At 46.2% G+C, this 25,514-nt stretch overlaps 1 protein-coding gene across 2 annotated transcripts in view; it reads left to right on the top strand.

Moving 5' to 3' along the window:
* The first annotated feature begins 14,434 nt into the window (after nt 1-14,434).
* Nucleotides 14,435-25,514, top strand: part of HMGCS1 (3-hydroxy-3-methylglutaryl-CoA synthase 1) — a 55,277-nt gene continuing 44,197 nt past the window's right edge. Inside the window, exons 1-4 of one of the 2 annotated variants that reach the window (XM_078675035.1) lie at nt 14,548-14,724; nt 18,917-18,991; nt 19,334-19,791; nt 21,226-21,351. In XM_078675035.1, coding sequence (XP_078531161.1) covers nt 19,344-19,791; nt 21,226-21,351 — 574 coding nt within the window. In that variant the 5' untranslated portion in view covers nt 14,548-14,724; nt 18,917-18,991; nt 19,334-19,343. Of the gene's footprint in view, nt 14,725-18,916; nt 18,992-19,333; nt 19,792-21,225; nt 21,352-25,514 lie in introns of both variants that reach the window. The other variant, XM_078675034.1, reaches the window with a different exon arrangement.

Below are 25,514 nucleotides of genomic sequence, written 5' to 3'. Positions count from 1 at the left end.
CTTGTTTTTCCCCGTTTTCCCGCTGTGTTAGTAAGTTAGTTAGTGTCCCTTCCTTCGTTCTATTTTTAGTCCCTTCCCTCGTTCTGTCCCCTCCCTTGATCCTTGCCAGCTTTTTGTTTTTTGTGTAAAACAACTTGATCCGAGAGCGGGGGCTCCCGTTCTCACCATTGGTCTTGCCGGCAGCACGGTGTTTGACGCGCTGTTTGTTTCATCAGGCAGACTTTGTGTAAGCGCCTGTTCACATCGTTAGGCGCGCGGAAGTGACGTTTTGGGTCATTACGCTATTTTCTTTGTTTACACAAGACGCTGGCGTTTCAGTAAGAGAGTCGCTAGTCTCTTTCCTTTCCCTTGCCTTATTCCTTTTCTAAGGGTTTTTTTTGTAGCTGGTGTTGTCTGAAGCAGTTCCCAGCCTTCTTTTTCCCCTTTTTTCGGTGCTTAACTTTGCACCTTCAGTGTATGCAGGACACTGTGTTCTTTGTGCCCCTGACTGGGTTTTTATCTCCTTGGAGTACCATTAGTATTTTTATTCTGGAGAAACCAGTCCCTACACGAAGCCAAGCCTGCGCTTACCACTGGTAAGGAGGGGGTATATGTTTATTGGTGTTTTGGTGGTACATGGTCATGAACGCAGAGGCTATATTGTGTACTGTATACTGAGAGACGTTCTCTCCCTTGTTACCACAGGTGCAGAGGCGTGAAGGAGGGAGCCGTGTCCTGACATTCTACAGGGTGGGAGACTTGGTGTCTCGTATCAAACCACCCTCTTTTCGGGTTCACTGGAAGGCTCACTGTATAATCCAATCAGTGGGTTTTCAGTGGATACGAGAAGGGGACTGGTGCATGCTTCGCTCCTGCAGTGCTCGGGCGGGCTGAGCAGGGTCCAACATTTTTCTCCTATTGCAGGTACAACATGCTTTCCGGCAAGGGTGCCCACTTTGCCTCCGGATGCCACGCTTTAGCTTTCAGCACAGTGTCCACTTTTACATTTATACTACCAATAGCAGACACAACCTCCCCATTTGTATATCTATTTAGAGCGGTAACTCTTCCGCGAGGCTCTGCATTTAAAACTAATGCCACTTGCAGAATCAACGCACAGAATTAAATTAGATATATAGGCTGGTCCCCAGCCTATCAAAATATGTCTGAGGAGGAAACCTTGTCATACACAGAGGAATACACCAAAAATTTAATTTCTGGACCATCACCATTCACGTCCTTAAAATTGAGTACCAATGCTCAGCAACAAAATGAAAGTGATAAATTAATGCGGTTGAGTAAAAAACATGTACGGACGGAACTACATGGGCATTTTTTGTTCCAACATTTGAAATCCGGTACCATACCTTGGGGGCTCCAAGTTAAGAATGTGCCGGTAGTTTTCACAGAGGACCCGGTGTATAAAAAAGGTTTCAGTTATATTGCCACAAAGTGCAGTAGGGACCTTATGGTCCATACAGTAGAGACTGCCCAACGGATTTGTTCAAAAGAACAGGAGGAAATAGACGCCTTGACTAAAGAGATATCTGATAACCATAATACAACAGAAGCGAAGGCTCTATTAGAAAAAATTGAGAAAGAGTTGCAAACCTTCAAAGATACCACAATAAACTATAGAATCAACAAATTTGAGAAGGATTGTACAGCGTTTAATTTGGAAACGGTTTACCCATACTTGAGGGAGGACTTCTATACCCAACAAGAGTCTCGTAGAGCACTTTCCCAATACCAGGGCCGCTCCAAAAATCGTTTTCTCACCTTCTCAGAGAGTTCATCCTCGGACTCCTCAGGTGATCAAGACCCCAGAGAAGGTCCATCAAAACGACAAAATACTTTTTTAGAGAAGGGCGAAGGCAGAGGCCGCGTAAGGTTCAAACCCCAACCGCAAGTATGGGAGATGAGAACCCGCAACAAAAACTATTACAAGACATAACCAACTCGTCTATTATTAATCTTTCCACCAAACAGCTCACGATACACGAGACATCAGTCCTCGAACTAGGACTCAAGTTTGTCCCAATCGTCAAAACGGACATAATTAACTTAAAAATAGAAGCTCAAGATCTGTTCAGGAAAATCAGATTAAAATCTTATTTCCACAACAAAGAAAATACAAGACCAACAGAACCATCCAATTTATCAAACAAGTCGTCTTTCACTCCGACATCACAAATGGTTCCCAAACAAATATTGGCATTTGAACAAGCAGTTCTTTCCTCAATCACGCAGTTGGGCCTCCAAAAGACATTCGTTAAGAGAAACATATCGAAAGAACAGCAGGCAGCAATAAAACATTTAAGCGAAGACACAACTATTGTTGTGAAGCCGGCCGATAAAGGGGGAGCTCTAGTGGTTTGGCAAAAAGATAAATACATTAAAGAAGCGACAAGTCAAATAGACAACACAGAATGGTACAGAAAACTAACAGATGATCCAACAGACAGGATCCAGGTAGAGATCCAGTTCGATGTTAATTCATTGTACACGCAGATTCCCCAAGAGGAAGGACTTGAAGCCATTGAATTTTATTTAGACACCAGACCAAAACCACAAAGAGTCCCCACTAAATTCATAAGAGACCTGGCCAGCTTGGCTTTAAAAAGAAACTTTTTTAGATTCATGGACACTTTCTACGTGCAGGTGAAGGGCACCGCCATGGGGTGTCCTTATGCCCCTGAAATGGCGGTGCTCTTCATGTCCCTGTACGAAGAGAGATTTGTCTATCAAAACAATCCATACAACAAGCACATCATAAAATGGTATCGCTACATTGACGATGTCTGGTGCCATTGGAGTGGGACCCAAGAACATCTGGCCCAGTTCCATGATTGGCTGAACAACAGGCATCCAGACATCAAATTCAGCATGACGCATAGCAATACCCGCTTAACTTTCTTGGATGTCGAGGTCTTCATTAACAATAACGAACTAAGTACCACATTACATCGTAAAGAAACAGATAAAAACACCATTCTACATTACCAAAGTTTTCACCCTCAGAGTTTAAAAGAAAACCTACCGTACAGCCAACTATTGAGAATCAGGCGTAATTGTTCAAGGAAAGAGGATTATTTCGTCAATGCTGAAATATTCTGCGAACAATTGAGAGCGAGAGGCTACCCGAGAAAGATGTTGAAACATGCAACTAAACGCGCATGGTTCACTCCAAGAGAAGTGTTGTTAACAAAAAAAGAGAAAAAACCTCTGGAACAACTAGTGTGTGTTTCAACATATGGTCCCCTGACAAACAAATTTAAATCAATTGTGCTGAAAAACTGGCACATGTTGTCTAATTTAGAAGCCCCCTTCAGAAAACCAATGTTTGCCCTAAAAAAGAACAAAAATTTGGGCCAACAACTAATAAGAGCAGATTTGGGGATTTCAACAGTAAAGAGCGACTTACGCACAATATGGAATCTCAGTCCCATTCAGGGCCACCGTAAATGTGGCATCTGTGTTTCATGTGCTAGCACAATAGAGGGGACCACTTTTGAACACAATTCCATTAGATGGAATCACTACGAGTTCACCAATTGCAAAAGCAAAAATATTGTCTATGTGATACTTTGTCCTTGTGACAAAATATACGTGGGCAAAACCAATCAGCAAATTACACAGAGATTAGCCCAACATCGCTAAAGAATTAAGCAGAAAGTGATGACAGCTCCAATGGTCCAACATTTTGTGGAGAACAATCATACCGAGAAAGATCTACGTTGGTCTGTCCTATCTGGAATCAAAACTCCTCCTAGAGGAGGAAATGTAGAACAATTGCTATTAAGAAGAGAAGCATACCTAATTGCAAAGTTCGACTGCGTGAATACAGGACTGAACGAACAATTTGAAATCTGAACGCACGCCGATGTCAGCTGTGAAGACACTGGCCCACAAACGGAAACTTAGGACTACATCTCCCACAATTCCTTTGTCACATGACTAGAACTAAAGGGAAGTTGTCATGTGATCAAACATCACCCAACACCAGTTTGTCACGGAAGCAGGCAGGAAAACCACCAGTGTCCCTGAAAGATTGCAAGGTAAGGGCAACCAACCGCGGGGCAAACGAGGCGCCAAAACGGCATATTTTTTAAACAAATTCCTTTGTTACACATATTTTTCAGCTACACGCGAGCACCATGAAAATAAAGCCATAGGCGGCACCGTGTATCCGAAAAAAGCGGCGGTGAATCGTGGACTAAACCCACAAGTAAGCAAGCCTAATAGTAAGCAACCGTCACTCGATCAGGAATTGTACGAACTAATGACTAATAGGTCTCCCACACGTCTCATTCAAAACAGACCCTGCCGCAGCAGCCCAGAAAAACGGGACCAAAAGTTCCAAGAAAAACAGATCCCCTTCTTTAATACAGACACAGAGTTTACTAAAACGTAAGTTTCATCCCTCTTTCCTTTAAAACATCGTGACAACTGGTTGGACAAATGTAGATTACGGAGATAACAAACTCCTTTTACCCCCACAGAAATATTGAATGCCCGGCAGCTCCTACCATGATAAAATCCACTTACAGCCCATAAAGGTAATATTATAGCAAACGCTTTTGAAACTGACGCTTATGTGAAGGTCCCATTGTAAATAAGATTCCCCTTTGTACTTCTAGGTTCCCAACTAACAGAAGCCCTGATGAAAAGCCTAGCGAGCAACACTTAGGCTTGGAAACGCGTCGGCTTGTTTAACACTTGATTTGTTCTTGTTCATTTAATGCGCTAAGGGCCATTTATTGATTGTTGTGATTTCCACACAGACAGGCGCATGAAAAAGGCATGCCCTGGCGCAGCCAGTCCCTAACTATACCGAAGTAATACACTAACGGTCTGGCAGTAAAAATTGTTAGTAGGGTCTAGTAGGATTGTGTTGTATAGTATATGTAAATACAAGTAATCATGTATAGTAATGTAAAGTGTCGTTGTTTAAATGGTTAATTTTGAATGTTGTTTGTACAAATTGTATATAAAAGATTAGCCTCTGGTGTATGACAAAAATAACCCTCGGACTAACACACGGAATTGTTCAAGTGAAACAATTTGTAAAAATTGTTTACGAATAAATAAATCATAAACACCCACGAATTTTGAAAAAGTTGGGTGACATCTGCTTCAAATAAAATAAAGCAGTAGTAACAAACAGTGACTGGGTTCCCTTCATTCATTACACGCTTTAGCTTTCAGCACAGTGTCCACTTTTACATTTATACTACCAATAGCAGCCAAATTGCACCTTTTCATCTATGTTCATTTTTTTTTTAGCAGCGTGGCACACTTTTACTATGGCAGTTGCGCACCTTTTATTTCCTAAGGCGTTTTTTTTTATGCGGGGCTCGCCGTATTTAATCATTTTTTGTTTTTAAGAATACCATGCCATGCTATCACTTTAATGGTGGCCGTGCCACTTTCATTAGGTGCGGCTCGCCATATTCAGATTGTTGTCAAGCTTAATACATCGAACCGCGTCTAAAAGAAGGGGTTTCACTGGCATTAAAGTGGTAGCACAGCATGGGGCACTTTTGCAAAAGAAATACATTTGTTTGTGAAATTCACAAACAAATGCTTTTTGTGTGAAAGCGCCCCATGCCGCGCTTTCACTTTAATGGGTTCCGTGCCAATTTCTTTTTACGCAGTTCGTCGTATTCACTTTGTCGTCGCTGCTTCCACAGATGAGCACTGCCCTTTACACACATGTCGCCCCCACTGCAGCATTTCCCTCCCCCACTCCCTCCCTTTCAGTGTGCTTTGAGTGAGGTCCTGCATTTGGGAAAGTTTTTAGCCTTTGGCATTATAAATATTAATATAGTTTTTCAAAACAGATAAATAAAAGGAATTGTCATTTACAATGCCAATAGCTTAAACTCTCGCAAATGCGCAATCTATTGCATTGCAAATGATTGTTGTTATGGACACTGTGCCTCAGATGCAAGGTGCCCTGAGTGGATAGTTTTGCTGTTGTGCGTCCTGTGGTGTGGCAGGAGGGATGTCTCTCAGTTGCAAGATGTCATCAGTGGTATGGGTACGGCTGCAGTGTGACCACTGTGTTTGCTTGCTGTTGTACCTGTTTAAGGTGCTGCAACAGTATTGTCTCCTACGTGCAAGGTGGAATAAGTGGTCAGGGTATTCCGAGAAAGGAATGTCCCCTTCATGATGTAGAGTGGTGTCCCCCTGCTAGACAGAGCAGCATTGCAGACAAAGTCCAGGTCTGGAAGGTGGCCTGGCCAGGACACATGATAGGAAAACCTAGCCAAACCGGTTCCAAGGAGGCGGGCCGGGAATAAACATCCTCTGCCTGCAAAATAGGAATATAAGTACCCAAGACCCATCTGTGTTCGTTGTTGTGGTCACTTATACTAAGGTGGGGGCACTCTGCAAAGTACTCAGGGAATACTAAGCAGCCATGGGTTGGTGTTGCCTTAACAGGCAACACTCCAGAGGCGAGGGAACATCGGGTGGAGTCCAATCTGGAGGAAGAATTACTGGACTGTCCTGGGTGACAAAACATCCTGCTTATGAGCAAGGAAAGGAAGACCCAACACTGAAGGAGGAGCTGATTGTGGAAGGACCTCCCATAATTGATCCTGGCATTGGGTCTGCCTGGCAGAGACTTATGTGGAGCGGTGCCAAAGGTATCGCAGTACTGCCCGACCAGGCAGTGCATCTTTGCCAGTTATCTCTGCTGTATCTACCTCAGCATCTGAAGCTGAGTGCCTAAGTGGTACAAATGACTGAAGTCAGGATAAGACCTACTACTGGCTGATGTGTCCCACAAGTGAAATGTGTGACCTCAGTACTGCTAAAGTGTGCTGTTAGGTTGGGACCAGTCCTGAATACCAAGAGATCTGAGAGGAGACCATGGGATGCTACATGAAAAAATAAGATTGCCACCTTTAGGCACTGTGTGCAGTAGATAGAACCCGACGACCATCACTTTTGGCCGCGTTGTTGTCACGGTCAAGAAGAAATGCCAAGTACTCACCGTAGTGCCAAAGTGAGCCGCACTGTGAAAAGAGATCTACCACCAGCGGGATGGAAGAGGTCCACTGACAAAAGCCTCTGCTCTTGCCGCAACTCTCCGGGTAACACGCTGCAAGGGCAGCTGCTGTGCAGCTCTCTTGAAGTCTGCATGAAGAATCCTACTACAGATTAGTTCTCACTGCCTTAGGAGGGCCTAATGCATTCCAGTGATGCTCCTACAAACTGGGTGAGAGACTAAGATAGCCTAGGCCAAACAGATTGAGTGCTAAGACCAATCAGGTGGGTGGTTAGTGCAGAAGTACTAGTAGGCAGTAACTCAAACTCTGGATCCAGAGAAGGGGTGGGACTTGCAGAAACTCGGAGACCCATGGGAGAGGGTAGCTGAGGTAGCTAGAAAAGGCCCCTGGAAGCACAAAGGCTCATACTTGTAAATCGTGTAGTAAAATTCTATGCTTTCGCTGTTATAAAGTACTCCTCTCTTATACATTGAGAAGCACTGGGATGGGCATTGATTTTACTGCAAACTTGGGATGGTGTGAATAACGGAGCTTAAATTCTCCCACATTAACCTCCCTGAGAAGCCTGTGACTGCTCGTCCTCGCTACAACTGAGATTCAAGTGCAGGAAGGGCTGTAGAACCATAGTAGAGTGGGCCTCAAGATAGTAGTAGTGAAAGGGCTCAACCCCCACAGTTGCAGTCCAGTAGCCTCTGCCTGCCCAGTGGCCTCCTGACCAGGGTAACACCGAGATGTGCCTTTAGTGAATACTAGCGATTATACTCCAACCTCTGTTTTATTTTTCAGTTGTCATACCGACTGGAAAATATCATACCCACGTGCCGTGTGGAGTGAGTCTCCTGAGGCTGTGTGTTTAGTGTTAGTACGTGTAGTTGTTCCTAGGAGGAGTTTTGTGCATGTAAACGAGGGAGGTGTGTGACATCCTGTTAGACACCATGCCCGTCATAGGTGAAAATGTGTTTTTATTTATTTAATGCATTTTTATAAAGCGCAGACTTTACTCGAAGGTGTCAGAGCACTGTACAATAGAACCAGTTACGTTACATAAGAGAACTGTTACAAAAAATGGAACAAACAAAAATAGCATGCCATAAAATCAAAACAACGCAGGCAAAAGAAACACAATATCAAACACAACAAGCACAGAATGTACAAACAAAAATATAAATATATATGACAAATTTACAATGACTAAAGAACTTCCTGGCGAAAAATAGCAGGTCATAGAATCAAAGGCAGGGAAAGTAAAATAAATGTTGTTCCTGGTGTGGTCTCTGTAGAGAGCCAGGCGGGCTCTACCCTACAATGTATCAACATCCATGCATCCACTCCACCCCTCAGGGCGGGCACGCCCCGAGGGTATAATAAACCCCGGGGAAGATCGCTCGTGGTCTTCCCGGCAACCCGATCCCAGAGTGTCTGTCCAGTCATTTTATCCCAATGCCCCAAGTGCCAAGGCCCTGACCCCATCACCACATTGGCGACGAGGCCGGACTGCCCTGCGCGTGCTGGATACGACTAGGAGTGGCGTCTCATCACGGTGCCCGCTCCCGCTCTGCTCCGGTCCGCGGCCTGCCCACGCGCCTTCCCGTCGGAAGCGCTTTCAGCTGGCAGGGCCGGGACCGCGGAGCGCCCAGGGTGAGTGCGCGATCATTGCCCCCCCTGCGAGCGCCTCTTGGTTACCTTGTTGGTTGTCCGGGCGACGGCTGCCTGTGTCGAGGCATACGCCGGACCGAGAATCCGGCTGCTGAGGTCGGTGAGGCTCCGCGTCTCGTCTCCGACCCGCCTCTTGGACACCTCGCACCTGTGAGTGCGTCAGGCGACGCTCTCCCGCCTCATGCGCACCTCGCTCCAGTGAGTGCGTCAGACGACGCTCGCCAAGCTCCCTCAGGAGTCTCTCCCTCAGGCGACGCTCTCCCGCCTCATGTGCTTCACGCTGTGTTAAGTGCGTCAGGCGACGCTCAACAGACTCCTGAGCCTCTCCCTCAGGCAACGCTCTCCTCTGGAGTCTCTCTTCCTGTCAGCTGCCCTGGGCCCAGCGCGGAGAGCGCGAAGAGCGAGATCGTGCGCGTGGCGGCCCCCAGTGGCTGCCAGTGGTACTGCACGCGCCACCATCTACACGTGATTTTGTCTGAGGAAAGGCGCGAGGAGCGCGACCGTGCTTGTCAACTCCCTCACAAGGTGCACACTGAGCCCCAATGGGTGTCGCAATTTACAAATAAAGCTCCTATCAGCATACTGAAATATAGCTCCTATCAGCATACTGGTTTTAAAAGAAAAAATAAATAAATAAATAAGTAAATACATAATTGGAAATAAATAAAGGACGCACCATGTCCCAGAACGAGGGAGCCCCAGTGTTGCAGGATGAGGCACCAGCACAGGCTGCACAGCCTCCACCACCTGTCCAAGCAGGACCCATCCCAGCACAGGCCCCAGCCGCAACACCAGGCCCGCAGACTGGCCATCATACCCATGCAGGAGCGGCGCCGTTGCCGCCGTTCAGTGAAGCGTCTGACCCGGCCACTGCGGCGGTGAGATGGAAGGCGTGGGTTCGCAGGCTGAATCATTATTTCAAGGGCACCAGGGAGACAGATGGCGAGGTCAAGAGGTCCCTTTTGATCCTATACGGTGGAGCTGAGATAGACGAGCTTTTTGAGACGCTCCCCAACACAGGAGGTGACGGCGACTACGAGGCCGCGGTGGCCGCGCTAAACAAACACTTTGACCCCCAGCTAAACAATGATTTCGAAAAGTTTAAATTCAAACGGGCGTGGCAAACGGGCTCCGAGTCGGTAGACATGTTCTACGCACGGCTACGCCGGCTGGCGAACACCTGCCCGTTCACAGACCCGCGTGAGGAAATTCGGGATCAAATCATTGTGGGGTGCCGTTCTAAGCTGCTCCGGAAACTAATCCTGCGCCAACCAGGGATTTCGCTCGATGAGATCCTGATCCTCGCAAGGTCGCATGAGCTGTCAGACGTGAGGGCTGAAGAGATGGAGGCGGCGCTATACACCCCGGTAGCTACCCCCGCACAAACCAAACCAGTGCAGATCAAAACGGAGAGAGTGGAAGCAATCCACCGGAAACCTGCGGCGAGTCGGCCGCATCAGGTGCCTACGACAAGGAATCTGTGCGGGTACTGTGGGGAGGCCCACTCCGCCACCGCAGCGTGTGCAGCAAAAGGGCGCACGTGCTCCAAATGCGGCAGGATGAACCACTTCGCAAAGGTATGCCGAGGCGGAAAATACAGGCCAGCAGGGTCAAGGCCGAGAAACATACAGAGGAGAGTGCATCATATGTCACTTGAAGAAGATGCCAACCCGCCACCAGACAGCCATGCTCAAGAACGGCCTCAGTGGTACGAGGATGATGAAGACGATGAAGTCTACGTCGTCTCATACGTGGGCAGAGCATCCGCAGCGTCCACGAGGAGAAGACCCCCACCGATGTGTTCAGTCAAGGTGGATGGCACGACAGTACAGGCACTCATAGACACGGGGGCATCCGTAAATGTTATGGACTCGGAGCAGTACAACCAAATGATGCCGAGGCCCGAACTGGTACCGTCCCAAGCGAGAATATACACTTATGGAGGAACGGAGCCCATGCCGCTGCGCGGAGTGATCACGACAACAATCAGACAAGGGGAATACTCCACGGTAGCTAAGTTCCACGTCACGGAAGGAAAGAAAGGCACGCTACTAAGCTGCCACACCGCCGAGGACCTCGGATTAGTTTTTTTCGCTAATCAGGTGCACCAATCACATGCAGAGTTCTTGATGGAGGAGTTTCCAGAACTGTTCCGAGGACTAGGGAAACTCAAGAACAAGAAGTTCAAACTACACATAGACAAGTCTGTGCGACCGACAGCCCTAAGGCACCGGCGTGTCCCGTTCAACCTGCAGCCGCAGGTGGAGGAGGAGCTGAGGAAGCTTGAAGAACTCGGTGTAATCGAGAAGGTGACCGGGCCCACACCGTGGGTCTCTCCACTCGTCGTGGCGCCCAAGCCCAAGCAACCTGGAGCGATACGGCTGTGTGTGGACATGCGTCTGCCAAATGTAGCGGTGAGGAGGGAAAGGCATATCACCCCTACCATGGATGACATCATAGCGGACCTCAACGGTGCCAAATGGTTCTCCAAACTCGATTTAAACGCAGGTTACCACCAGCTGGAGCTTGAGCCAGACAGCCGCTACATTACAACCTTCTCCACACACGTCGGGCTGAGGAGGTATAAACGACTAAGCTTCGGAGTGTCCTCGGCAGCCGAAGTATTTCAGAATGCGATCAGAGAGGTGCTATCCGGACTGAGTGGGGTCATCAACTTGAGTGACGACATCCTGGTGTACTCTGGATCGCTTGAAGAACACCACGTACACCTGAGAGCGACCCTCAAAAGGCTATCAGAACAAGGCCTGACACTCCACAAATCCAAATGTGCTTTCTACCAGGACTCGGTGGACTTCTTCGGCTACATCTTCACCCGAGAAGGCCTGAAGGTTGACCCCAGGAAGGCCGAAGCCATCCGGGCTGCCAGCACCCCGCAAAACCCCACAGAAGTCAGGAGTTTCCTCGGGATGGCAACGTATTGCGGGAGGTTCATCCCCAACCTTGCAGACCTGGCCGAGCCACTGAGGCTACTCACCCGCCATGATCAAAAGTGGGACTGGACCGTGGCGGCGAACGTGGCATTCCAAGCTATCAAGAACAGCCTCCTGGACACCACTGTGATGGCGTATTTCCAGCCAAAGAGGAAGACTGAACTAGTGGTCGACGCGAGCCCGGTGGGCCTGGGAGCGGTGCTCCTTCAAGAATACGGAGCTGATGTCTGGAAACCGGTGGCGTACGCCAGCAAGGCTCTATCGGGCACAGAGACCCGCTATGCACAGATCGAAAGAGAAGCCCTGGCCATCAAATGGGCGTGTCAACATTTTCACTTGTACCTATGCGGCCAGGAATTCCGGGTGATAACGGACCACAAGCCCCTTGTGCCCCTCTTTGCAGGATCAGCGAGGCTGGCCCCTCCAAGGATCGAAAGGTGGGCCGTCCAGCTACAGGGCTATAACTTCAAAGTCATCTTCCGCCCGGGGGTCAACAACCCGGCGGACTATCTGTCAAGACACCCGGACTGCACCAAACCAGCCACTAGACTTGAGGAAAGTCAAGATGCAGACGCTTTTGTGCGCTTGATCTCAGAAAACGCGTGTCCAGAAACAATGACTCTGAAAGAAATTGGGGAAGCAACGGAAAGAGACGAAACACTATGCCGAGTCAAGCACGCACTCAGGGGAAACCAATGGGCACATTTCCTGGATGGAATACATGGGCTCAGGCCGGAAGTCAGTCATGCCCGCCAGCAGATATGGCAGATCAAGAATGAACTGAGCATCGGGGATGAAGATGTGGTCCTACGAGGGCATCTAATTGTGATACTGGAAAACCTCCATCCCAGGATTCTGTCCCTCGCTCACGTTGGGCATCAGGGAATGGCCAAAACAAAGGCCAGGCTGCGATGCCGAGTCTGGTTCCCGGCGATGGACCTCAAAGTAGAAGAGATGGTGAGGGCCTGCCACGCGTGTCTAATCACCGGAGGAGATCCCGCCCCGGCCCCCGTTATAACGGAGCCCTCCCCGACGCTGCCCTGGACCAACCTAAGCCTGGACTTCGGGAGTTTCCCGGATGGTCGCCATACCCTGGTTCTAGTGGACTCTTTCTCCAAGTTCCCGGTGGTGGAGGTGATCCCCTCCACGGCTTTTCCCCATGTTAAACGGAATCTAGACAAGATCTTCGCGACCATGGGATTGCCGGTGGAAATTAAAACGGACAACGGTCCTCCCTTTCAAGGCCGAGACTTCCAAGCCTACTTGGACGCCCTCCAAATCAAGCATCGGAAAATCACCCCCTCGTGGCCGCAGGCCAATGGAGAGGTGGAGAGACTTATGAGGACCATTAATAGAGCCCTGAGGATTGCCGTAAGTCAAGGAGAAGATCCGGAATCAGCTCTAGACCGGTTCCTGGGAGCCTACCGACAAACGCCCCACAGCACAACCAAGTGTGCCCCGGCCCATTTACTGTTCAAAAGGGCCCCCAGGGACATCATCCCGTCCGCAAGCACGTGGACACCACCTGAGCGAGATGGGGATGCCATTCAGTCCAGAAGAGATGTAACTAACCAGAAGGCCAGTGCGGCCAGACGTGCGAAGACATCAAATCTACAGGAAGGTGACACCGTAGTGGTCCATGACCGACACCCCGGATGGAAGTATAGGACCCCCTATGAACCAGACTTGTGGACCGTTGAAAGGATCAAAGGAACCATGGTGACCGTCAAGAAAGGCGAACAAAGAGTCACGCAAAATGTGTCATGCTTTAAACCAGCAAGGGGAGGAACAGATGACCAGGGCGAGGAAGAAGAGGTCGGGCCACGACAAGCCGGTCTGTCTCCAACAGCCTCGTCATCGGTGAGAGGATCTGATGATCCAATGTCGGTCGAAGACCAGAGGAGAAACCAAGATCCATTGCCGTTGCCGGGCGCATTGGCCGACATTTCCCCGACCTGCGGAGCGCAAGAAGAGGTGTCCCCGGCTGGGGACACTCAATCACCAAAGGGCCGAAGCCAAAGATACAACCTTCGGCCAAACCCTGGCCCAAGCCACAAGTTACGGGACTTTGTGTGTACCTCCCCCTGAAGACCAAGAACTGGTGATGAAGCAGACTGAAATGAAGGAGGGATGTAGAGAGCCAGGCGGGCTCTACCCTACAATGTATCAACATCCATGCATCCACTCCACCCCTCAGGGCGGGCACGCCCCGAGGGTATAATAAACCCCGGGGAAGATCGCTCGTGGTCTTCCCGGCAACCCGATCCCAGAGTGTCTGTCCAGTCATTTTATCCCAATGCCCCAAGTGCCAAGGCCCTGACCCCATCACCACAGTCTCCGCCTCTGAGATGTGCTTGTAGTAAACAAGCTAACAAATCCTGCTACGTAACTGTCTTCCCTACGTCAGCTGCGTAACGTGCATTACAAACTCGCACATCAATGTTAATAAAAACATTCCAGGAAATCAAAGAAAATCCGTTTTTTTCAGTATTGAAATGTAAACTTCAAAAGTAGCTTACAGCTGGTCATACGGGTTACAAACTATAAACACGGATGATTGCGTGTAGAGTTCTACAGAGGGATCCCTATTGGACATTCCAAACATACAGACATGGCTGTTCACTCTCGCTGAGAAAGGCGGCAACCCTACACGCAACTCTGCAGGCCTGCACAGACGCGTCTCAAGCCTCCTGCATCCTCCATGCTCCATGCTCTACCATCCTGCCCTCGGCTCCCCACTTCATGGAATCCTCGTTCCCGGTAGCCTCAATGAGCGAGGCGCTTCGTTTAGTCGGAGCTCCTCTTGCGACAGAGAAGCCCATCGGCGCTGAGCAATCAGCTGCCACCGTGAGGCTCACGCGGCCGCTCCCATTCGCGGATGCAGCCGCAGCACAACGTACGAGCCTCGACGTGCCTATGGTGTGACGCTGCGTCATTACGAAGGGTCGTCCTCTAATGGGAAGTGCGAGCGCGCTTCCTCCGGCAGACCGAGGGCAGGTGTCCGGATAAACACAGCGCGCCGGTCACAAGCGGCACAGGCTCCAGAAGTCTCCACGCCGTGGGCACTGAAAGCGAACAGCTTCGCAGAGGGACGGCGCAGTGCTGGCCGAGGCTCAGAGGTAAGGAAGACGCCCCTTTATTCATCCAGCAACAGCGAGGAGATGCTCGTATGTTACCTGGCTTGTGTCAGTTGAGGGTTATTTCGGGATCATTAAAAACGAAAGCTGCAAAAGAAAATGTATTTCACTGTAAAAGAGTAATCTGCTCTCTTAAGAAAGCCTGTCCTTGTGAGTGAGCGCCTCGCCGCTCCGTATTTTATCACCTAGAGACGCTTTCTGCGTTGCCAGTTCACTACTGGTCCATAGAACCCCCCTATTCTGCTCGAAGGTTGGCCCACCGCTTCCCATTAATGAAATGGAATCGTTTGTGTGTTGGGGCAGCCGTACGGAACCGATGATCTGAAACATCCAAGTCACTTTTCCGAAACCCACGCTACAGTTAATAACAGAAAGTCATGTGATCATAAGCAACTGTCTTATGAGGTGTCACGCATGTAGGGCTGCAGAGTTTATCAGTGTACCCATGCTCATACATTTGTCAGGTCAGCGTTTTATTGTATTATGATTAACAAATGCAGCACGCAAAATTTAACACAAAATATTTATTTTTATGTTACTCGTTTTATATACCACGAGCCAGGGCCGATCTTTGGCATGGGTGAGCTGGGCCCAGGCCCGGAGCACCAGTATCCCGAGGGGTGCATCCGGGAGCTGCCTGACTTGTCATTTAAATAGCAACTCATCCATCCCACTTGGTCTGAATCGGTCGCGTTAAAGACTTTGTAATCAGCCCTTAATGTACCTCAGCTTAATTGTTACCACCCCATCAACCCTCTACCCTCTTCTTCATATGTCTTGCTGTCACACGACAACAGCCCCCTTCTAACAAACGCCAAATTTTCTTTCCACTCAGGGTGCTGTCCCGGTCAATCCGATTTAAAGCTGGCACTGCCATGAGCCTAAAAAAAGGGCAGAACGCCTTACATAGGATACATGTAAATAACATTGGTCGAAGTGCATAAAGAAAAGCATAGGAGTTGTGATCTTCAGTATAGTGGGACATAGTCATCGAAAGTGGGGGGGGGTCAGACATGGCTAAAAAGAGCAACATTTTCTCTAGTTATTTTGTTGCCACTTCACCTACAGATAACTACATAAATAATGTACAAACCTTATACAAAAATTAAATGCATCTTAAATCTGTTGATGGGAAATACATTTTTCTGGTAGGAAGGCTCGGTTTGTTATTGTGACAATTTCAGCTGTGTGTGAGTGTATCCGGACAGTCAGGTTGCTGGTCAGTGCACTGGCGAAATAGTCACATGTGTATTTATATTGCTAAGGGGTTGAAGCTTTTGATAGAACTCACTGTGAATATATGCCAGTTTAAAAAATATATTGCAGTATAAGGTTGCACACAGTATCAATAAGTTATCTTACCAGGTCTTGTATAGCGCACAGCTGCCCCAGTAAAGGGGCGTCCCAGCGCTTCCAGCATCAGTAAAGCGGGCTAAGCACCATAACAGAACAACACCAAAGGAAGACCACAGAGACTAAGTTAATGGAAAGAGAAAGGTTTTGATGGCTTTCCTAAAGACCAACAGACACTCCATGCTGCGTATCTGCACAGGCAGGGAGTCTCATAACTTAGCCGCCAGGCAGCGAAAGGAACGGCCCCCGCGCTTCACCCGAGGAACACTGACCAAATGCTGCCCCGCGGAGCGCAACTGGCGGGGGGGGGGGGTAAGCAAATTACACAACAGGCTAGGCCTGGCGAGCTTCAGAATCTTAAAGACACAACGTCTTAAATTGGATGCACTTCTCCATAGGAAGCCAGTGAAGTTTCCGAATGACACCAGCAACAGGGCAGACCCACAGGAGCCCCACCAAGGCTCTGGCAGCAGCGTTTTGAACATGCTGCAGCCAAATTATTTCAGCCCTATTTGCCCCCAGCAGGAGGGAACTGGCATAGTCCAGACGAGATAGGATAGTTGACTGAACAATCCACTGGCGTGTCGATGGTTCAAAGAACTTCAAAAGGGGCTTAAGACCCAGCAGAAGGCCGAAACGCGTACCAGCAACTCTTCTGGTATTAACCTGAAAGCTAAGCGAGGAGTCCATCCATACCCCCCTGATTTTTTACCACTTCCTTTGAATTGGGAGTCTTACCCAGTGCCCTCGGCCACCAGCGCTCGCTGTGCCAAAAGATTGTTTAAATGTTTACAGTGCTTTCAAAAGTCATATTTTTAGTAAGACCACGTGTTACTAGTGGAAACCTTTTTTGAAGGTTTCCATTAAAAGGGCAAATTCCAGATTCTATCCATCAAAGCCTAAACTGGCCCCAAAGCAGCCTTTAGATTTGCAGACTAACCAATTGCACACATTACATTTCATTCAGGTAGCAGATACCCTGTAGAGAATGCAGTTTACTCCTCAGGCTGCCTGTCTCCCTTAGCTCACTTCACAGTAGAGAATTCACTTCTTCTTCTCTTTCAACCTGTAGTAATTCAAGTTTTCAGGAAAGGTTACTTTTTAAATAGAAGTAAAGGAATTGCTTTGATTAAATTAATAAAGCTGGGAAACGTCCTTTCCCTTTTCAGGACCGAAATGTCAACACTTTTCCTTCGATTGGACAACTGCATATGATTCATCATTTGTATATACATATGCATGAGATGTTCTTTAGAGTCCTATGACGGTTTTTAATTTGTTTTCCGTTTGTATGTATATGATATGTTTATTGTGTACATGGGTACAGTCTTGTTTTCCCATTGTCTACATAAAGCGAGATAAAATCATATATAGATTTTTTGATAAACATTGTATTTCGAATTATAGATAGACCCGTTATATATTTCCACATACAGTGTTTACCCTTTTATTGGGTACTAATTTATTTCTCTGATTAAATGATACTTTTAGGGGTTTTGTTAGTTGCTGCTGTGCGCCAAAGTGTGTGTGTGTGGGGGGGGGGGGGGTGTAGCTCTTCATTCTCACTTATAAGGGGTGTTCTGTGAACAGTAAAGGATCATTTAAGCATTTGCTTGGGACCTTTAAACTTTTCATGGGTCTTGTGCTCTTGGACAAGGGCAGAAATCGAGACCCCCACATGTATTTTATTGGGTGTCAAGTTTAAATTGTTTCGATCACTTGGGTAAATACCACAATGTGCCACATTTCTCTAACACAGTGTATACCCACTCTGGTATTACTAAGGGGAAGTGATCAAAGATGGTGGCAATTTTAGTAGGCGGTGACTCTATGTTGCTTTTTAACTCGAGCCGATGTAACTGTTAAGTATGTAAAATAGACACCCAATACATTTGTATCAAACTAACGATAGCCTGTGGCCAGTACTGAAATATAAACATAAAAACAAACCTGTTGAATGCATAAGCACCCCATATTGGAAATTTGATTATATTTAATGTCATCCCATAACAGTGTGTTTTAGATTGGTTGGTTACAAAAGGGTGAAATAAACACTACCATAAATGAGCAACTATGGTGTTTGCAGCCATTACTTCTGCTGTACAGCTGCAAGAACATTTCAACTGAAGTGAAAGTATCAATGGCTCAGAATAAGCTCTTACCTTAAACCCGTCCTCTTCAGGGTCTCTTAGAAGGTCATAGCAAGTATTTACACAAAGGAGCTGTCATTTTATGCCCAATCCAAAGAATATGATTTAGTGCCCACACAACCTAAGAAGCAGAGTAGGACGGGATGGGACCTCTTGAAACTCCTCAAACAGGGGAGGCTTAAAGATGAATTGAGAGACCACCAGTGGTTCAACTCACAATTTAAATGACGAAATGTATAAGAACCTTTACATATGCAATGGAACAAAGGGCAGGTTGGGAAATTAGCAATCCGGAGCGGACAAACATGGTATAGTTGGATGTATGTGTATATGGTATTTCTATAAAGCACACTTAGTCAAAAGGCACCGTAGAGCTGAACATGGCTGTGTTTTGGTTAAGATAAAACATATTTCCAAGAGGCAGTATTGGGACTGGTGGAAGCTTCTCTATCTTCCAGCATGTGGTTCTTTAGCACAGCAGCATGTGTTGTAACCAGTTTCTGTGGCTATCCTAGGAATGTTGGGGAATTTCCCATATGTTCCTCTTTCTCTGGTTACTAAGTGATCGATCGGTATGTGCATCGCCAATCGAGTCTAGTTGGCCACTTGACACCCATGTTTACAGATGTTGTCGATTTTACTGTGGTAAGGTGTTTTTATCCTTATTCCAGAGCTCGTATAGGACATTCCAGAGCAAGGAGGAGTTTGTCATGTGGACAAGGGATTTATACTGATTATCTAAATTGGTAGGAGTTTTTTCAGTGGTTTTGTTGTTTGTAACGTTTTACGGTTCTCTTGCATTGCTATTTTATGTCCTAAAATTACACATTATAACCAATATTCTCAAAATGTTAACTGAGTAATTCTACTGTTGGGAAGGTTTTTCTCTCCTGGTTGAAGCCAGACTGAGGGAAACTAGAATGTAAATAAGCTCAGAGTGTTCCCACATACACTCGTTCTTTCAGAATCCGATTTCCAAAAGTTATTGGTAATGAATACTGGTAAAATTACTTCAAAATGTTTTTTTTTCTTTCTTCAATTTGCTCCATCTACTAAGTTAAGTGTTACGTTTTACTTTCTCGTTTCAGAACTGCCACTATGCCAGGTTCTCTTTTTCTAAATGGTGGGTCGTGCTGGCCAAAAGATGTAGGAATTGTTTCCTTGGAGATTTACTTCCCATCTCAGTATGTTGACCAGGCACAACTGGAGGAGTTTGATGGAGTAAGTGCTGGAAAATACACAGCTGGCTTGGGCCAGGCCAGAATGGGCTTCTGCTCTGATAGAGAAGACATCAATTCGTTGTGTCTGACTGTCGTCCAGAGGCTTATGGAAAGGAATGAGCTTTCCTACGACAGTATTGGGAGGCTTGAGGTTGGCACGGAGACGATCATTGACAAGTCTAAATCGGTAAAGACTGTCCTGATGCAACTTTTTGAAGAGTCTGGTAATACTGATGTGGAAGGCATCGATACAACAAATGCATGCTATGGAGGAACTGCTGCACTCTTTAACGCTGTTAACTGGGTGGAGTCCAGCTCTTGGGATGGTAATTGCATGTTATTCTCATCTTACCTCAATGTTTCAAACTTTGCCTGTGTTATAAGCTCACACCCAACGACTGAATTACATGGATAATTAATTGTAATACACAACCAGTTTTCTTTTCAACTTTGAATTGGTTTTTAAGTATATTTCTTTTTGATCTGAATTGTATTCTGAAACACAGAGCTTGCTCAGCAGCCAAATCAAAATGGGTGTTTTGCCATCATATTAAGTTATTAGCTCCTTCCTACTAGATTTTTTACGAAATTGAGGTATGATACACACATGAGGGGATAGCAGAGACTCAGAAGATTTGAGTATCCTGTCACATATGCGCTTTATTTATTTTCAATTTTATGGAAATATAGTGTGTTCTAAAAGGTGCGACTTCGGACAGCCTATTGCTTTTTTGGGTGTGTCCTCTTTGGTTGCACCAGAGAAGCACATAGATATTTTGGTGCTATATAAACTACAACATTGCTTAATTGTAGGTTATCTTGGCCTTGGAATCCACTCTAATTCCCTCTCATTAGGCCGTGCTTAAAGCTCTCAGAAACAAATGAATACATAATATTGCCTAATGCATTCCTTCTGTTAAGCCAGTGCAGATGGACTCCACCTACTAGCTCATTTGAGCAATCGATTACTCAGTTTGTTTGTAGTGTGTGCAGAAAAGAGTTATAGGTGTGGTTATCCCTACACCGTAGTGCTATATAGCATTACTCAACATGGAGCTGAGGACCCCAGGACAGGTCATAGAAAGGTGTTTTACATGTAGCAGAGCTAAAAATTACATTGAACAAGCATCTGTCTGCGCCATTAAAGTTAGTGAAGGTTCCCTCCTCAATGAAAAATGTATTTTTGTTTTCTTTGTGTTGCAGGTGGGTTTTTACTAACACTCGGGTGGTCACATATTTTTTGTATACATTGCTTAGACTGAGAATGTATATATTAGATGAGATTTTCAACTAATTAGTTGTTGTTTACATATATATTTCTTCAGTTAACAGTAAAGATTGCCTGTGATTGCTAGTTTCTTAAGAAATAGAATGGGCTTTATTACTACTTTGGGGCCATGATTATTTCTATATTTGAACTAGTAAAACATGTTCATCAGATTTCTGCAGTGTGAAGATTTAGTAACGCAAAGGTTCTTATACAAGAGAATTACATTTGAAATCACTCTAATTTCCAGTGCAATGGAAATTTCCAGAACCGATGCAAAAGAGTTTGTTTAGTTGCCCATTTCATTTGCCCTCTTTTAAAATATATGTACTTGAAAATAGTTTAGTAATGCTGCCCCATTCAGCTGTCCAGTACGTCACTACTAATCCTCCTGGCCAGGTGTTTTACAGAACACTTAACTCAAGAATGTTTAATTCTGTTTTCAGTACAATGTAAGGTAGGTAATTCCTATTCTTTCTTGTTTTCTTTACAGGGCGTTATGCACTTGTCGTTGCTGGAGACATTGCTGTGTATGCCACAGGGAGTGCAAGGCCAACTGGTGGTGCCGGTGCAGTGGCTATGTTGATTGGTCCAAATGCCACCTTAACATTTGATAGAGGTTAGTTCCTTGCAAAAGGCCCATTTCTCAAAATATTACATTTTATCGATGTAAACTTAAGTATGATATTTACACAGATGTACTTTACCTCTCCAGAATACAGCAATCATGGTCATTGTTCACATTGTATAGGTGTGGTTTTTTTGTAGTATGTAGTTGTAGGCACTCCTTTCTTGGGCAGTTCAAGGTAATATTTATATTGTGCACGTGTTTATTACAGTTAGCTGGATGCAAGAAACCGTATAGATTAGTTATCTATAGTTTCTGCTCTCCAACTGAGATAATGGCCTTGGAAGCTACAAACAAGTTAACAGACGGATCAAAGAGACCTGTAATATTCTATGGGCTTTCCTTTCCTGTACCTCTACCTCACTCATAAAGCAAGGTTTTGCATTCTACGAGTAAATGCTCTATTGATGGCATTACTTGATAATGGACCTTTTTGTTTCTTTTCTAAATGTTTTAAGCATGCAGGGATCTTAATAGGGTGTGTGTGTGTGTGTGTACCCCCACCCTGTGTAATATATATTCACATATGTTACACAGTGACAATCGCCACTGTGTAGTTATAGTCCGGTCAGAGCTCCATAGGAAGAACATTATTGTTTTGCTAATAACTTTGGTGCTATTTGATGAAACTTTCAAAAAAAAAGTTGATCCACTTCAGCTCCTTTCTGGGAAGTTTCCTGCTAAACTGTCCAGTGTGTGGTTCCAAAAGTGTTGATTTCTCATGTTAATTCCCACATCTGTCACATTTACTGAAAAAACAACTGAATGGATTTACACCAAATCTGGCTAAAAGGTAGCGCTTTACTCCGACAACTTCACTCTGCATCACTCACTCGCACGCACACATTCTGCATCCCCAGAATCAATCCGGGACCACTTTTAAAGGGACTAATCAGTCCTGATTGGCTGTCCTCAACCTGAACAATATGTTGGGGCAGCCATTACAGGAGGCAGGAATATGGTCCCTGCATCCTGAAATCAACATTTGGCATATCCAATAGGTCTCGCCTTTGGGACCTTGTAAGTTTTTGGCCATGCGGCACATTATTAGGGCTGCTACAACATCTACTGATGCTTCACATGCCAATAGTGAACGGGGGAGTGAGAGACACCAATCGAGCCAGGACGGGCTTGTACAGGCCACAAGAGAGTGAAGAAGCTGCCAGGGTCATGTATTATACTATAGAAGGTAGGGTGGAACATGTAGTACCTTTTTAATAGTAAGAGATATAATGGTGATGCAAGTGTGCCTGCTCATACGTTACAGGAAATTAAGAGACAAAGACAAACCCAGCATACAGCGCTAAAATGTGTGCCTAGAGACCTTTCAGCTTGTGGTGAGCGCTACGTAAGTGGTCAGTATTAGAAAACATGAGGACCCCAAGCCTCCCCAATGCAGAGGATTCCTCGAAGCCTCTCCAGGCCGGAGAGGGCCCACATAAGCAATTCTTTAAAAGCTCTGCCGAATTCCACCTGAAGTAAATCATTTGCGCCATAAATTGCAGTTTACTTCTGCAACTGAGTCCCTTTAATAAGCAGAGAGCATAATTTAATGGAAAAAAAAACATCAAGCAACCCATGCAATTACTGAATGACAAGGCAAGCCTCCGCAACCCACCCTCCCACCAGAAGAAGGCACAATTGATTCCTCTTTATTGCTCTCCCTGCTGTGGTTTTCAGTCCCAACAGTTTACTTACCTGGTTTGTCTGCAAATACTCGAGCGCAGGACGGTAGGCTTCATTGTTTGCCTCAAATGAGCCTCGTTTGTGGCAGAAGTCACACGGCGATGTTGTACAATGTCATCCAAAGCACGACTTGGGTTGCCGCTTTTTTATTGTAAACTTTGTTTGGATTGGCCCCCTGTGGTGGCCCCGCCGTGACGTGGTGGTGTATAAAACATGTAAATAGAAGTAAAGTAACTACTCACACGCTGATCGGGCAGAGAAAAGGGCAGTCGTTCACACACGTCATCTACCGTCCGTCCTTCAATCAGATTCTAAGGCAAGTTCTGAAAATAAATATGCACAGTTTATACAAGTTTTCTCTAACAGTTCATTACAACTATTTAAGAGGAGCCTGTGACTACATATCTACTGGTGGTTAATGTATTGTCAAAAGTGAGGGGAGGTGTGGGTTTTGAGCAGTTTTGAGTCATAATTTGCTTAATACTCTCTGCATCAAATGATAGTAAAGGTAACCCCTATTTCAGAGTTTTACAAATCACTATTCTTAAAATCAATATCTTGGACACATTAAAAAAAATTAGAAATGAGTCACCCTCTTCTATTTTTTCCCTACTTATTTTCATTAAAAAAAATCCCTAAATAAAATATCTACACAAATTACCCCTTGCTGAATTCCCGAATTTTATCTACTTTTTAGAAATGTATAGCTTTACAGGTTCATCCAGACCACACCTGCAAGTGGGTCTGGGTGAACCATTGATTTCGAGTTAGAAAAGTACAAAACCTGCTGGTAGAAAACCTATCTTAGCTCAGTAAGCCTTTCATTGATGCTAATAAATGATGCCAAATGTAATTCTTACTCCACAATATTTTCAAATGTAAAAAAAAAAGCTCAGCCCTGGGGGGCAGCAGTAGGGGAGGGAGATAGAAACTTAAGTAATAAATTGTTTAATACAGACCCCATTCATAATTTTTCTTTTGTAATAACATGAATGATAATAAAAGAAGCAATTCGATATTGCATCAGAATTGGTGCAGGCAGTCCAGGACAATATTCTTGGCACAGGTTGAAGCTATGGCCTTGTTTGGTAGACACTCTTAACAAAACTCATTTCACTGATCCAGCTGTTAGTACTGCCACGCTCCTGATTTTTTTTTTTCCCTTTATAATCTTGCCTCATAATGGCAAAGGGTGTTGCTGAATGTAGAAGTTTAAAAATACTGCTTGCCTTTTCAATGTCTGCCATCTTTGCCCTAACACCACACAGGATATGTAGCAACTGTAAGAAAGTCGAGTATTATGTAGTGATGCTGGTTAGGCTTCTCTAGGCCAATACCCCAAAGATGGTTACTTAGACGTAGCTGGCGGGGAAACCGGTGCAAAAAGGTGACCATGCGACCACTGCTGTAGTCGATGCTTTGAAGTTCCCTGATGTTGCACCGTCTAGTAAAGGGTTCGGTTGCCTGGACTGGCCACCAACAAGCCTTGGCAGCGGTAAAGTAAGCAAGATGTTATTTTGATATCTGGAGGTCCAGGGGAAAATTGTAGCCACCTGAAACTTGCTGGAGGTCAGGACTAAATTTACCACAATGCACTGGACCATCTACTTTTGGGGGATCCCTCGGAGGGCCCCGTGGCCAGCGATTCTTTGGTCTTGGAAGGCGATTTTACTTGCGGGCTGCAGGGAACTAGTGCCACTAGTCCAAGTGAGTCTGGGGTTGCCTTTGGCTCTCAAAGGTGTCCCTCTGTCTGGGGGAACTGATCTTTGCTCCGGGACCAGTCGCAGTAGTGCAGAATCATGTTTGCCACAGGTGCAGAGTATCACACCTATGTTTTGTGCAGATCCTGTTGTCGTAGACTCTGGTATCCTCTGTGTCCACTGTTGCAAGTCATATCAGAACTGAGGTTCTGGTGCCGGCGGTTTCCCTTAAATCCTAGGTTTAGTGGTGTGGGTGAAAGTGGCCAATGAGCTAGTAGCCCCATCAGCTAATTTTCTCAATGTTTTTTTTACCCAGAACCCTCTCTATTCTACCTCTTTTAAAAATGGCAAACGCCTTCCTTAGCTGTACAGACCCGGTAGCCCACCATAGAGGTGTGGCTAGCCTTCTGGGGGTGTACAACTCCTGACTGCATAGTTTTTTAGCCTCCCCAGGTGCCAATGTGCCTGGGGACAGGGGAAGGGATGTTTTCTCCTTTGGGAGGCAGCCTGGTTGTATATTATAGGCAGTGTAAGCTTTGAAGCTCACCGCCTTGATGTGCCACTTCACTAGCCGTTCTGTGTCGGTGAGAAATGTGTTGCCTCCTTCCCGTCCAGGCCATTGTTTCTGACCTCTGGGAGAGCTCACATCGCTTGGCAGGGGGCAGACTCCTTGGCAGCAGATGGGGGCTGGTAGCCAGAGCACAGGAAAGGCTGGGGAAACCAGGTGGGTAACCTCTAAGGTAGCCACCTGGGTGGACGCCACTTGGA

The sequence above is a fragment of the Lissotriton helveticus genome, chromosome 2_1 (genome assembly GCF_964261635.1).
Source record: "Lissotriton helveticus chromosome 2_1, aLisHel1.1, whole genome shotgun sequence".
In the NCBI taxonomy this organism is placed as follows: Eukaryota; Metazoa; Chordata; class Amphibia; order Caudata; family Salamandridae; genus Lissotriton; species Lissotriton helveticus.
The sequence above is the reverse complement of the archived record's forward strand: the minus strand, read 5'-3'. Positions and strand labels throughout refer to the sequence as shown.